The 13162-nt window shown below is 58.7% G+C and overlaps 1 protein-coding gene across 2 annotated transcripts in view; it reads left to right on the forward strand.

The window, feature by feature from the left end:
• The first annotated feature begins 5842 nt into the window (after positions 1–5842).
• Positions 5843–13162, forward strand: part of Col27a1 (collagen type XXVII alpha 1 chain) — a 125939-nt gene continuing 118619 nt past the window's right edge. For both annotated transcript variants that reach the window (XM_046451416.2, XM_046451417.2), the window contains exons 1-2: positions 5843–5984; positions 11693–11763. In XM_046451416.2, coding sequence (XP_046307372.1) covers positions 5926–5984; positions 11693–11763 — 130 coding nt within the window. In that variant the 5' untranslated portion in view covers positions 5843–5925. The remainder of the gene's footprint in view (positions 5985–11692; positions 11764–13162) is intronic.

Genomic DNA, 13162 nt, shown 5'->3' on the forward strand with positions numbered 1-13162 from the left:
AGCACAGTCTGGGTTCCCCACTGCAGAGTGCACTCGAGGTGAGCTGTCTACAGAGGCCCCGGTGTGGATGATTCCAGAGGCCGGGGACGGAGACCACCTTGGTGGGCTCTGTCCAGGCAGGATTCAACCCTTGACCTAGGAGGGTCAATTCCCAAGAAGAGAGTGGACGAGGAGGGAATCTGTTGGTTCGGCAAGGCAGGCCATGGGCGTGTGCCCTGTCTGGGGATGTCTTAGGCAGATGGGCCCCTGCCCTGTCCCCATTCCATCCCTCTTCCCCCCCTCCCTTTGGTCATCCAGCACTCACCGAGGTACTCTATGGAGTACGACCAGCCATGAATCCAGCAGATGGGCAAGACGGATACCTACGCCAACGTGAACCGCGCAGCGGACCAGGCAGGTGGGAGCAGGGCGGGGCAGGGCTGGGCAGATGCTGACCCCAGTGAGGGAGAGCAGCAAGGACCTTCCAGGCAGAGGTGGCCCCAGGAGCTGAGGCCTGGAGACTCTCCAAGCTCGTCTCCGCTGTCACCCGCTGGAGGTGGCCCAGAGCTCAACACTAATGGCCTGTTCGGCACATCCACAGGCGCTCACTCATTTTCCTGAAATGTTTTGTTCTAGGTTTGGGGAATGCAGCAGTGAGGGGTGGAACTGGGCTGCCCCCAGGGAACGTGTGGCATACAAGTAGACAAGAATCGACAGGGAGGAGGAGCCGGTGGGCATCCCGCCTTCTTTGCCCCTGTCACTGGCCTGGTTCTTTACTGACATGGCTCAGCCCCTCACTTCTTCCAGGTTGCAGCTCAAACAATAGCTCCTCGGAGAAGCTTCACCTTGGTCTCCATTAGTGACAGTCCCACCGTTGGTCTCCCACCCACTGTCAGCTTACTGGCTTTTAGAATGCTCCCTGCAACCTGACATCGCCAGCAGACTGCCGGGTGTTTTCTGTCCCTCCGTGAAGATGGACACTTTGTGTTACGCTCACCTGGACAGCCGTAGCACCTAAAACTGGGTCTGTCATCCTGTAGGAGGGTGGGGGTGGCGGGAGGAGCTGGAGTGGTCTAACCAGGTGAGCTTCGCTTTGATCCCTTTATTCCTGTTCATTCTGCATCCATGGAGCCCTTCCTAGGTGCCAGACATGGTGTCTGTGCTGGTGTCAGAGACGAAACATGGCACTTCTCCCCTCCAGGACCACAGCTTGATTAGCCGGTGGCCAGTGCCCATCTCAGGGCACCGTGCAGGGCAGCATTGCCCTGTGGGTTGAGTGACCTGGGAATAACGACTCTTATTAGAGGTGTACTGGGTGCGCCTCCCATGCTACATGCTGGGTGGGGCCAAATGCAAAAGCAGGGTCCCTCCTGTGTGTCCAGCAGCGCCCAGGCCTGGGAAGATAAGTGGGAACTAGCAAGTTTTCCGCCTGGTTCTGCAGAACTTGTTAAGCGTGATTCGAGGCAGGACTTTCTTCCCTGCTTCTCTCTCTCTCTCTCTCTCTCTCTCTCTCTCTCTCTCTCTCTCTCCCTCTCTCTCTCTCTCTTTCCCTCTCACTGGCCTCTTTCCCCAGGACGTAACACATCAAGGGCAGGAAGGCAGGAAGCACTGCCCGCGCACAGTAGGTCATCAGAAAAAGCTTGGTGGATGAACTGATGTGATGGGTCCTTGGCCACAGTGCAGCCCCTGACACCTGTGAAGACTTCTTCTAGTGGTTCGCTCAGCAGCAGTCACTGAGCACCTACTATGTGTCCATCACTATGTGGTCCCCGAAGTCCCCATCAGCCACGATTCCCATCTGTCTGCCGCAATCCTGAAAATGCCCATGTGGGCCTGGCGTTCACTGTCCACCTGGCCTCCAGGCTTACTGCCTTCTGCCCCACAGCGATGGCCCCCTGAGGGCTGGCTTGTGGGTGCCCTGACCCCTCCACGGGGGGCACTGTCTCTGCGCCAGGGCCCTCCGTGGTGAAGGGCTGGGTGTAAGGAGGCAGCAGGAGCAGGAAGCAGGGCCCTTCCCTGAGTTCTTATGAGCATCCATGTCCTCTTTCCAGCTGACCCTGAGCTCTTGGAAAGCCACCAGCCTCATACTCGTCCCCACCTGGCAAAATGCAGCGAGCCCGGGGTGTCCGCCGTCTTGGTGGGATTTGTTGTTGAGTTACAGTCTCATATTTCCGAGCACAAAAGGCCCTTGCAGAGTGCCATGCCAAGGCACCTATTTCACCGATGGGGAGAGTGAGGCTCTTAAGAGTTTCCCACAGGGCCTTGGGGCTGTCCTCTGCGGCGCAGGGCTCCCTGCCATTGACCATTCACTGCACACCCAGATCTGGGGGTGAGATTTGGAAAGGACATGGCGTTCAGCCAGTGACCTGCTGCCTGACTTTTGAGGAAATGCATCCCCTTGCCTGGAAATGGCTCTGTGGCCAGTGAGTCATGTGTTGTCACCCACACATTATGGTGGGAAGAGCTGGATGACTCTGGGCTCCATTCACTCAGCCTTCAAAACCTGCCTGAGATCGACTCCCTCCTTCCTGGTGATTTGTGACTCTTCTGCTGGACGTGTCCCTCCTCCGTGGCTGCAACACATCCTTCAGGGCCCCAATGCTACCTCCTCCTGGGACCCTTCCTTGGTGTCTCTCCATTCCTCAGTCTGTCTGGCAGTCTGATTGACCCAGATCTCTCTGATAACATCCGTGGCATCTCCTTGTCTTGTCTTCCTGTGGCTGCAGAGGGCTCTCCTCCCCACCCCAAGTTGCTGTGCATATCTTCTACCCACACTACACATGTGTCCATGCCCAGAAGCCAGAACCATGTGAAATTTTCTTTGTCCCTGTCCCCATAGTGGCAGACCCTCTTCCCCTGAGGACTTGTATAAGGTTTGCATATTGTGGGAGTTTTTTTTTTTTTTAAATGAACTTAATTTAAATTACTAGCGGTTGGATTATCTCTTGTGTCCCCAGTTCCATGCTGGATGGACACAGAGATGGAACTGACCATGATAATATCATTATATGCACGATGGCATGGGTGGGGTGGCAGAGCAGCCAACCAGAGTGCGGTGACGAGGACGAAGAGGTTGTGAACAGGCAAAAATGGAGCAGAGAGAGAGAGAGAGAGCCTGAGAGGAGCAATAGGGACACGGGCCTTGAAGCCCCCCAGCTGGTGCAGGTAGCAGAGACTGGGTTCAGGGCTGGGATATGAAGCTAAAGATGCTGACAAGGATCTGCTCAGAATTCCTCCAAGGCTAAGCCTGGAGTATCCTGCTGAGATGCAGAAGGTTGGAGTCAGGCTACCTGGGTTCAAATCCCACCGCATCACCTACCAGCCTGTATTCCACTTTCCCTTCTGAAAATAGACATAGTAACAGGTCTTCCTCAGAAAGTGGTGCTCAGTACAGCGCCTGACAGGGCCTGAACCCCAAGGCAAGTGAAGATGCAAAATACTAGGGAGCACACACAGATATAATTCTATCATGGAGATCAATATCTAACGGGGTATCAAAAGCCCCCCCCCCCAAATAATCAAGATACATAATATTTAATGCAGTTCTTCCACAGTATCAAAATTAATGCAAAAAAAAAAATCCACTATGAACAAAATACCGAAAATGTAAACAAAGACACGATGTGCCTGGCACAAAGTATGCAGCTCAAAAAATACCAGTTATGAGTGGACGGAGTGCTCAACCTTCAGGGGCTGCGGACTTCTGAAAACCCGAGGTAAACCCGTGGCGCCTCTCTCCAGAAGAATGCGCGAGTGTGCACAATTGGTGCACAGTTGCACCCTCTAGGGTTCCTCTACCCTGAGGTTAAGAACTCAGGTTCAATGTAGGGGCGCCGGGCGGTGGTGGTAGCTGCGCGCGCCATCCAGCCGCCTGCGGGTTCTTGGGTACCCAGGCTGCCTCCCTCCTGGCAACCATGGGTGCTCTGCCCCCTTCAGGAAGCAGCACACAGTCCTGCGGCTCCCTCCCCCGCTCCGGTTTGGGACTTTTCCTAAAGTTTGTTGAAACCAGACACCTTGCTCCACCGAGCCCGCGTGCAGCCACGGTTTAAAAGGCCGCCTTCAGCGCCCCCTCCCCGCCCCCAGCGGAGACTTCAAAAGGCCCGGCGAGCGCCGCGGCCTCAGCACCTATGAGCCTCCCCCAGTTCCCGGAGCTCGTGCCGGAGCCCGAGGACGCAGAGCGGCTCAAGCTCGAGCGCAGGCGGACCGGGCAGGCGGCGCAGTCCCGCGCGCCCATGCCCCTCCCGGTGCCGCTGCGCTCCGCGCGCCCGCGCCCCGTTTAGGGAAGGGGACCACCCACCCCCGCCCCCGCGCCCGCGCTCAGGGCTGCGGGGACCCATGAATACAAATGCCGTTAGGCGCCCGTGGAAGGACCGACCGGCCAGCCTCCCACTTAGGGACACAGTAAGTGCCTGGGGACTCCTGTAGCTCTAGGAGTATTGGTGTATGTGCGTAAAGGTGCGCGCGTGTGCAGAGGTGGGTACAAGCCTGAGACGTGTGTGTGTGTGTGTGTGTGTGTGTGTGCATGAGTGTGGTGGACACTTGTGGAGGGGTGTGCGTGCGTGTATGTGTGTGCATTTGGTTGGGTACATGGGCTGTATGTGCACGTGGGAGTGTGTATGGGCGGTGTGCGCGCTGATGTGTACGTTGAGGAGGATATGGACAGCACAGGGTGTATTTAAGTGAGTGCAAACACTCCTGTGCACGAGTGTGCGCTGAATCCAGACATCCCAGGGTGTTTTTTACGTGAGCCTAAGTTGCATGGCTGCATACCTGCATGTGAATGAGTGTGAGCGTGTATCTGAATTTGGGGTGTGTGTGTGTGTGTGTGTGTGTGTGTGTGTTTTCGTCTGCCCAAAGAGATGGAGGTGGGGGTGGGGATTAGTCTCATTGCTGGCCTGGGGTTGGGGATGTGAGAATCTACCGGCGGCGGGCAAAGGCGTGCAACTCTGCGCTCCAGTGTAGGATCCCAGGGTGTCTGCTCCACTCTGGGGGGTTAAATCCCCGTTTCTGACCGAGCTGCAGGGGAGAGGAGGGTGAGCAAACACAAACACGCCCACCCACCACGTTCTTTCTCCCGGGAGCTCAGAATCTGGTGAAGCAATCTTTTTGGTGGGTGTCGGGGGCTGAAAACACTGGTTGTTGTGGGAGTCTGTACTCCAAGTCCTGTTCCCAGTTCTGTCCTTGAAACTCTGAGATTCTTTCAGGAGTAGAATCCATCCCCTTTCTTCCTCCAAACCGCCCCGTAGATTTGAGGACCTACAGTCTCACAGGTCAGAAATTCCTAATCCAGGTACTGCCGTCAATCATTGTGCAGCCTTGGGCCATCCCTTGTTTCGGTGAATCTGTTTCCCCATCTTTACAAGGAGGAGGGGGCTGGTGTCCCAGCGGGGCCGTGGCGGGCCGGCTGAGGCTGTGTCCCTGGCCGCGGCCGGCAGGGGGCAGCAGGGGGCAGCAGAGGGCGGCCCGGCGCGGGGAGGGGGAAGGTGGAGAGCTGCCGCGGGCCGAGACTTTAAATCGCCTTCATTTCCCCCAAATCCTTCCTTTTCCTCTCCTCCCCCAGGCCGGCGGGGAGGCAGCTTCCACCGCCCTCCGCGCGCCCTCGCCCGGCCTTGCTCTGCCTCCAGAGACCGCCAGCAGCCCGCCTCCAAAAGTTTGATCATCTCCCTCTTTTTCTTGCTTCTTCCTTTTCCGTGGAAGCAGAAAAAGAGCGAGGCAGGGGCGAGCGCTGCGCCCGGACTCCTGGGACCATGGGCCTGGCGCGGGCGCCCGCGGGGCCCCGGCCGCGCTGCCCGCCTGCTGGAGCGCCCCTGGGCGCGGGGCTGCGCTGGGGGCGCGGGGGCCGCGCGCTCTGAGCCGGCCTGGCGCGGCGGGGCCGGGGGCTGGCGGCCCCATGGGGCGCGCCCACACTTGCCCCCCGGGCTCGGGAGCATGAAGTAGGGGCCTGCCATGGGAGCGGGATCCGCGCTGGGGGCCCAAGGCACAGCGGTGGCGGCGGCACGCGGGGGGTGAGTACGAGCTCGGGGACGCCCCCTCCCCAGCTTCCTGCTGCTGGGATCTGGAAAGGGCTGGGGTTCCCCGCCGCGCCGGACGCTTCCAGCGGAACGTCAGCTTCCTGTCCCTTCCTGCTTCTCCGCGAGGCGGGACTCCAGGGGTTAACAGGGGCTGCTCTCCCAGCCGGGCGAGGGTTGGCGAGCACTGCCTGCCCTGCAGCGCCGGGCTCTGCTGTCGGGTCCCTATGGGGCGGGGACCTGCCCGGAGAGTCGGTGTGGAGCCAACCGGGGGCGGGTGGTGGTGCGGGGAGCGTCCGGCAGGAGACCTGCAGAGTGGGAACTTTGGGGACACTTGGGGGAGGAGAGGATCTCTGTTCGGGGCGGTCTCGGTGTGTTCCAGTGGCTCGGTGTCTGCAGGTCCCAGTCCGTACGTCTCTGGTTCCATCGGTTCTTGTGAGGCTGTGGACACGTTTCTCCGTCTCCCGGTCCGGGGGCTCTGCTCGCGACTCAGTGTCTGTGTGGCTCTGCACGTCCCGGCGTTTCTGGAAGGGTGTGTGTGTGTGTGTGTGTGTCTGGGTGTCTGTTTCTCAGCTTCTCGGGGGAGCACTTAGTTCCTGTCCTTCTCCCGAGTGCTAGAGAGAAAGTGAGAGCCGGCGTGTCAGAGCAGAAAGGGCCCTGGAAGATCACCAAATCCAGCCTCTTGTACAGATGGGGACCGAGGCCAGAGGAGGGCAGGGAATCTCCGAGGCGGGGCTGAGCACAGCTGGCACCCAGGGGCTGGGATTCCCAGCTTGTGCAGAAGTTTTTGGAGAGAGCGAGGGTGTGCAAGGGCGAGTCGCTTCGTGTGGGTGTGTGTGGGAGTGAGCGAGGCTGGGAGCAGCCCTGGGCCCTGTGGCCTGGGGCTCAAACACAGGACTAGCTGTCTTTCCATGCTGCAGGACCCAAAGGGCTCTCCCAGGAGGCTGGTCAGGGCTGTAGCCCCGCCCCTCTGAGCTGGAATCAGGGGGATGATGCCCCCCCCCCTTCTTCCCCAAGTCCTGGAAAAAGCTGGCTGGTTGAGATTCCCCCACCCCCACCGCAACACACGCACACAGCCCCAGTGAGCGCGGTGCTGACTCATTTTCTCCAGAAGACCTTGAGCCAGGGCAGATGCCAGCGGTTGGGCAGAGAAGTTGTGCCAGGCAAGCACCCCAGCACCCAGCCCAAGCTTTGGGCAAATGGGCAGTCCCACTGCTTTGAGGCCAGCTCCTGCCTCCCCCTGTCTCCCTGGCTGTGGGTCCTGTGCCCTTTGACTCTAGTGTGCCTCCCAGCTTTGCTCCCCCACCGGTCACCAGAGTGAGCGCCATGACATCCCCGCCCCCTGCTTGTCTGCCTTTCCTCTCTGCACTTAGAACATGTTCCCTTCCTCTGCTTCTGTAAGCCCTGCGGTCCCTCCACAGTCTCACCAGCCTCAAAATGTCACCCGTTTTCTCTGCCCTTCCTGAGAACACTTTCCCTGTTATTTTGTTGGCCGATCTGCTCCCCCATCTCTGCGTCGGGGATCCTCTGGTGCCCTCACTGCCTGGCCTGGCATGGGGGAGTGCCAGCCCTTTGGTGGTGGAGGGTGGTAGGGAAGCCTCCCGGGCTAACTTCAGGGGGCTTGCAACCCGGCCAACTCGAGGTTGAACTGTGAGCTTGGGCAAGCCTCTCACCTCTCTGACCCACAAAGGGGCATGCCCATCTCCAGCTGGCAGGGCTTGGGTATGGCTAGCGACAGTGTTCTTGTAAAAGAGCTCAGAACAGCGCCTGACATGTAGTAAGTCCTCAGAAATGGCAGCTGTTATTTGTGTTACTACTCACTTCTTGAATGGGTGTGTGAGTCAATGGGAAAGTTCTGGGCTGCATCCTGTCCAGACTGATGACCTGTCTGTGTGCCCATGGAGGAGGTGTAAGGTATGGAGAAAGGACTTTGGGTGTGGCCATCTGGGCACACAAGACCTGGCTGTGCCACGGAGGCAGGCAGGATGGCCACCCCCTTGCCACTCCATGGCTCCCAGCTCACCCGTGGGAGTAGTGTCCACAGGGCCGCCTTCTTGCGGATCTGAGCTCTGAGCTTCCCGGGAATGTTAAGCTGAGGTGGATCTCTGGGTCCTGTGTGTGTCCAGGTGACAAGGACAGAAAAAAGACCGTCCAGATAGGGTGCAGGTTCTGGTCGCCTCATTGTCCAGGAGCAGCCGTGACGGGTGGGCTGCAGAGGGCCTTTGGCAAGGGACAGGAACAGCTGGGTGCCCTTCTTGGGGCCCCTTTCTTGTGGCTGTGCTTAGGGCCACCTCCTGTCCTCCCTGGCCCCTGTGCTTGAGTCTTCCCGACATCCTGGAGCCCGGGTATCGCTGAGCCAGGGCCCACAGGCGGTGGTGGTGGAAACAGAAGTCTGCTAGAACACAGCCCGAGCCAGCACCGGCACCAGCGTTATTCACAGTAGCTAAACAGGATTGGAACCGGAGGGAAGAAGCAGCAGGGCCTCTGGGAGCCAACTTTCCAGGCCCGGAGCTTACTTACTAGATGGTTCGTTGGCTTCCCTGGCTACCTCTCTGTTCCTGTTGGTGAAGGCAGGGACTGTGGTCTCTGGCATGCAGGAAGGCCCCACAGGTCTCCAGTTTCTTCTCCACCGGAGACTGCCCAGTGGGGTCTGTGGCATGGAGGAGTCATTTCTCCTCTCGGGGGATAGGAGTCTGGCCCCTGGGTGATCTTTAAGGACCTTCTCCCATTCAAATGTGCTCTACCCTTGGGGAGTCGTGGGTCAGTGCACCCATCCAGCAGGGCGGTGTGTCTGCAGAGGTGAATGAATGGGCGGCCGGCCTGCAGGCTAGAGGCCACGGTGTTAGCCCAAGAGGAGATTCCATTCCATCCTCCCCGAGTCTTGTTTCTCCTGAGCTTGGAGGATTTAAAATCTTTCCCTCCGGTTTCTAAAGAGTCATCGTCTTGCCTTAGCCACACCAGAGCGATCCATCGAGGAGGACATGGGTGTCCCTGAGCTCCTCTCTCCCGCCTGGCCTCCCTTTGTCAGCCTGGGAAACATTCTGAGGAGGGAGGATGTGGCAGGGCACAGGGAAGGACGCCCGGAGTGAGGGCCGGTGCATGGAGAGTCCAGGAGAAGAAGGGGCTTGGAGGGACAGTGACAGAGACCAAGGGGTGGCAGGGACTCAGAAAGGCGAAGAAGAGCAATGTCCTTTGAGAAGGCATTCTCAGGACAAATGAGTTCCCGGGTCCTCTGGACTGGGGGGCTGCAGGATGGCAGCGAGTGTGGGTACTGCTTTGCTGCAGGACTTCTCAGAGCCTTTGGTATGCGGGCGTGCCGCGGGGGCTGTCGAGACCAGGATGCAGGGGACAGCTCTTCCCCGTCCATCTGGCCACCGTATCCTGGAGGGTGTCCCTGGTAGGAAGCAGTAGTGAAGAAGGAGTTATGTGCAGAGAAGCCTTGATGGGGAGGTGCCTGTCCCTGCGTCCCCACCTTGGTCTTCTCCAATGCCAAATTAAACAATGTCTCTTGGGAAGTTCTGGGTCGGTGCAGTTTCTGGCCACCGTGATCCTTCCCAGCACCAATGAGGCTGCCATTGGCTTGGTGTGGGAGGTCTGCAGGGGGTTACCCTGCCCTTCTCACCTGGCACCTGGGCATTCTGACCTTTACCATTGCCCTGGTGAGCCCAAGGGCAGGCCATGGGGGGGGGCGGGGCTGGGAAAGCCAGAGCAGAGCCGGACGAGGGTGCTGGGAGGACACTTCAAGGCCCAGAGCCCTGTGATTCCAGCTGATCTTCATTCATCCCGTGAGAATGCACTGGACACTTCCCATGTGTCTGCCAGGCGTGGACGAGGGAACAGGCCAGCTCACTCTGCCCTTGGGGGACGTCTTCTAGGAAGGGAAGTGGACAGTGGTGACCAAGTACTTGATGTGGGTGTGGTGTGACTCAGAGAGCACAGCAAATTGGGAGCTAATGGACGTGTGGGAACTGACCAGGCAGAGAGCAGTGTCCAGCTGATGGAGCAGGATGTGCAAAGGGACCATCATCAGCACCTGGGAGCTGTTCCAGCCGGCTTGCGGGCAAATGAGTTTTCTCCAAGTAAGGGAAGTGCCAATTCAGCATGATTTAAATAATAATGGGGTTATTGCTTCCCATGTTAAGAGGCCCCAAGGAAGAGCAATGCTAGGGTTGGATAATTCAGCATCTCAACGCGTTATTTTCCATTCTGCTATCCTCATCTGTATATGAGGCTTGTTACCTCACGTGTGCAAAATGGCTGCAACAACTCCAAGTGGGATGTCCTCACTCAATGACATGCAGAGGCTAGAAGAAAACCTCTTTGTCCTTTTAAAACACTTTCCTGAGGTTCCCAGACAGGCACCACTCCCATCTCATTGGCCACATTTGAGTAATATATGCATGCCATTCCCAGGATTGGCTTAGGCTTGTCCAGATTCATCTGGAGTCCTCTGAAGTCCATGTCCACATGTGACTGCAGGATGGAGGGATGGCTGTGGGTGGAGAAGCACCAGTGTCTTCCAAAGCGCCCAAGTTATGGTTGCTGTTGATGGGAATCGCTATTAAATTTGAGAGTAGGGAAAGCTAATGGAGGCTGAGCTTATCTTCCAAAGGGCCTAGGGTCCGGGACGGCCATTCTGGCATGCGGGTTTCCTGGATTTCGGGGCTCCCCAGCTGCACACCATCCTAGCTGGAAATGGACCCTGGTCTGCCCACCCCAGCCTTAGCCCTCCCCACCCACCTGGACCAGCTCTCTTTGCCTGCATCCTGGCCATCTCTGGCCACGTGCCGCCCTCCCCTCTGCCCACCTGGGGATCAGATACCCTGAGTGGCTTCAGGTGTCACTGGTGGCTGCTGGCACAGGAAGGTGAAATCAGATGTTGCCTCTGCCCATCTTGGCAAGAGCCCCTGAGCAGACCTGTAGCTCCTGGCCTCAGTGCAGGGCTGGCGGTGGGGGAGGGGGTGGTGGTGGTGGTGTGCAGGGGGGATGGCCTTTGTGACTATCGACAGGCTGAGCCCTTAACATGTGGGCGCTGAGTTCATCCTCATGCCTGCCTAGGAGAGAGAGAGGATGGGGACAACCTAGGCTCAGGGGGCTGAGTGACTCGCCCTGGGGTCACCCATTGAGAAGCCCCAGGGCCCGGTGTGCACCTGGGTCAGCCTCCTGTCTCCTGGTTTCCCATGTTCCATCTGCATAAGTCAGTGGGCAGCTGCCCTTGCCCAGTGCTGGGCCTGGGAAAGGGGTCTCTCTCCCCTGCCCTTGAAGGTCAGTGGCCACTCAAATGGTCAAGTCGGGCCTTCCCACTTAACCTTCCTTTCTGCTCTGGCTCTGTTGCCCGTTGGCAGGGGCCTTTGGCAGGGTCTCAAGATCATGAGGTCATATAGATATGGAGACTGAGGTCCAGGGTGGGGAGGGACGGGCTCCTGGTTGCTCAGTGCACCCGCTCTGAGCTGGTCCCTGGGTCTCCTGCCACCCAGTGTAAGTCCTCCTGCCCCGTGACCTTGGCTTAGCTGTCTGTGGAGCTGGTGGGGGCATTGGTACCCTGCAGGCAGGTCCTGCTCCAGAGCCTGGGCCCAGGGACCTGGGGGCTTGGATGGCACCTCTACAGGGGAGCCCTGGGTGGCACGGGGGCTGGGCCACCCCATTTCCCCGCTGGGTCTGGCGGAGGGCGGAAGCTGACTGTGTGTGCTGTCTGCTGTCCCTAGGGGCTTTCTCTTCGCCTGGATCTTAGTCTGGTCTGCCTGTCACCTGGCCTCCACCCAAGGAGCTCCTGAAGGTAATTCTCTCTTCTCTTTGTCCAGGGGAGACAAAGGAAGGCGGAAGGGGCCTGAGGACTCAGGGGCTGCCGACATCCGTGCCCCTGATTGGGACTGTGTCTCGGTTCTCCCTCAGGAGACAGGGGTCACTCACTGGCACATTCTCTTTGCATGACCCACCGGGCTTTGCGAGGGGTAGGGGAGGCCATGGTCACGGCCCTGTCTGGGGCAGATCTCTATGAGGCACTTTGGTTTATGAGCCTCAGGTGCCCCTCTCTGTCCAGTGGGTACACTCAGGAGACAGTAAGTGCACAACTGTCATCTCTCAGCCTGGAATCCCACCCTCTGCTTCCCGTGAGATCCTCCCTTCCCGCCTGTCCCTGAGGAGCTATTCAGGGGACCAGGGCGGCAGTGGGCCGGCTACACAGCTGCCCACGGAAATCGAAACCTTTCCCACATCTGTTTGTCAAGCAGCCACAAAGCCTCTTAAAATAGCTGCCCTTCCCCCTCCTCCACGCCCGCCTGTGTTCTGGGGCAGGCAGCGGGCACTCCGGGAGTCCCCGTGGCCTGACCTGGGCAGGGATTGGGCCCTTGGGAGGGAGGTCCATGCCCGGAAGAGACTTCTACCGGCCAGCAACATTTGTGCAAATGTCATATTTTCCAAGCTTGCTGTTTCCCCCACAAAGTAGGTGAACAGCTGTCCAGAGTCCTGAGTCAGGCTCCGAGGGGCCTGGGGAGCGGCCGGAGCTGTGTGGAGCCAGGTTTATGTAATAAAGGGATCTTGCTGGGGCCAGCTGGCCGGGCCCTTCCATCTTGGCCTTGGGCTGAATTCATTCCCTGTCCCCCGTCTCTTCCCCCCTGATGGGATTCTGGAAGTGACTCTACTCTGCCTTCCAGTGAATCTGGGCGGCTCCAGAGTAGTCGAGCTGAGTAGCTAAGAACAGAGACCCTGGGGTCAGGGGCCCTGGGTTCCAGCCCCAGATGCGCCTTTGATAAGCCGTTTGCTCTCGGGCAAGTGATTCCATCTAACCCAGCTATGGAGCGGGGACGGTAAAGGGTCCACCTTCACAGGTCGTTGGGTCAGTTGAGAAAACGCGCATGGAAAGCATTTACCGTTTTTGAAAACGATTTTGTTCATCCGAAGACTTTGGGTCAGCATTGCCCTTTCCTGTCTGCAGTGGCCAGAGATTCATGGAAACTCCGGGTCTCAGGGTTTGGGACTTTGTCCCTTAGCTACAGAAGGTGCTGGGGGTCCTGGAGACAGGCTGGTCTTTGGCTTTGAAACCCACCTGGAGAGGATAAGAAGGAACGCCTCCTGCAGGCTGCCTTCCCTGGCCAGCTGTGGTCCTCTGGGCCGTGGGCTTTGTGTGTGGGGAGGGACGCACTGCACGGGGCTGGCATGGTGGGACTGGGGCGGGG

This window comes from Marmota monax, unplaced genomic scaffold (genome assembly GCF_021218885.2).
Source record: "Marmota monax isolate L192 unplaced genomic scaffold, Marmota_monax_Labrador192_F-V1.1 WCK01_AAM20220418_F8-fsc00020, whole genome shotgun sequence".
Classification (NCBI taxonomy): Eukaryota; Metazoa; Chordata; class Mammalia; order Rodentia; family Sciuridae; genus Marmota; species Marmota monax.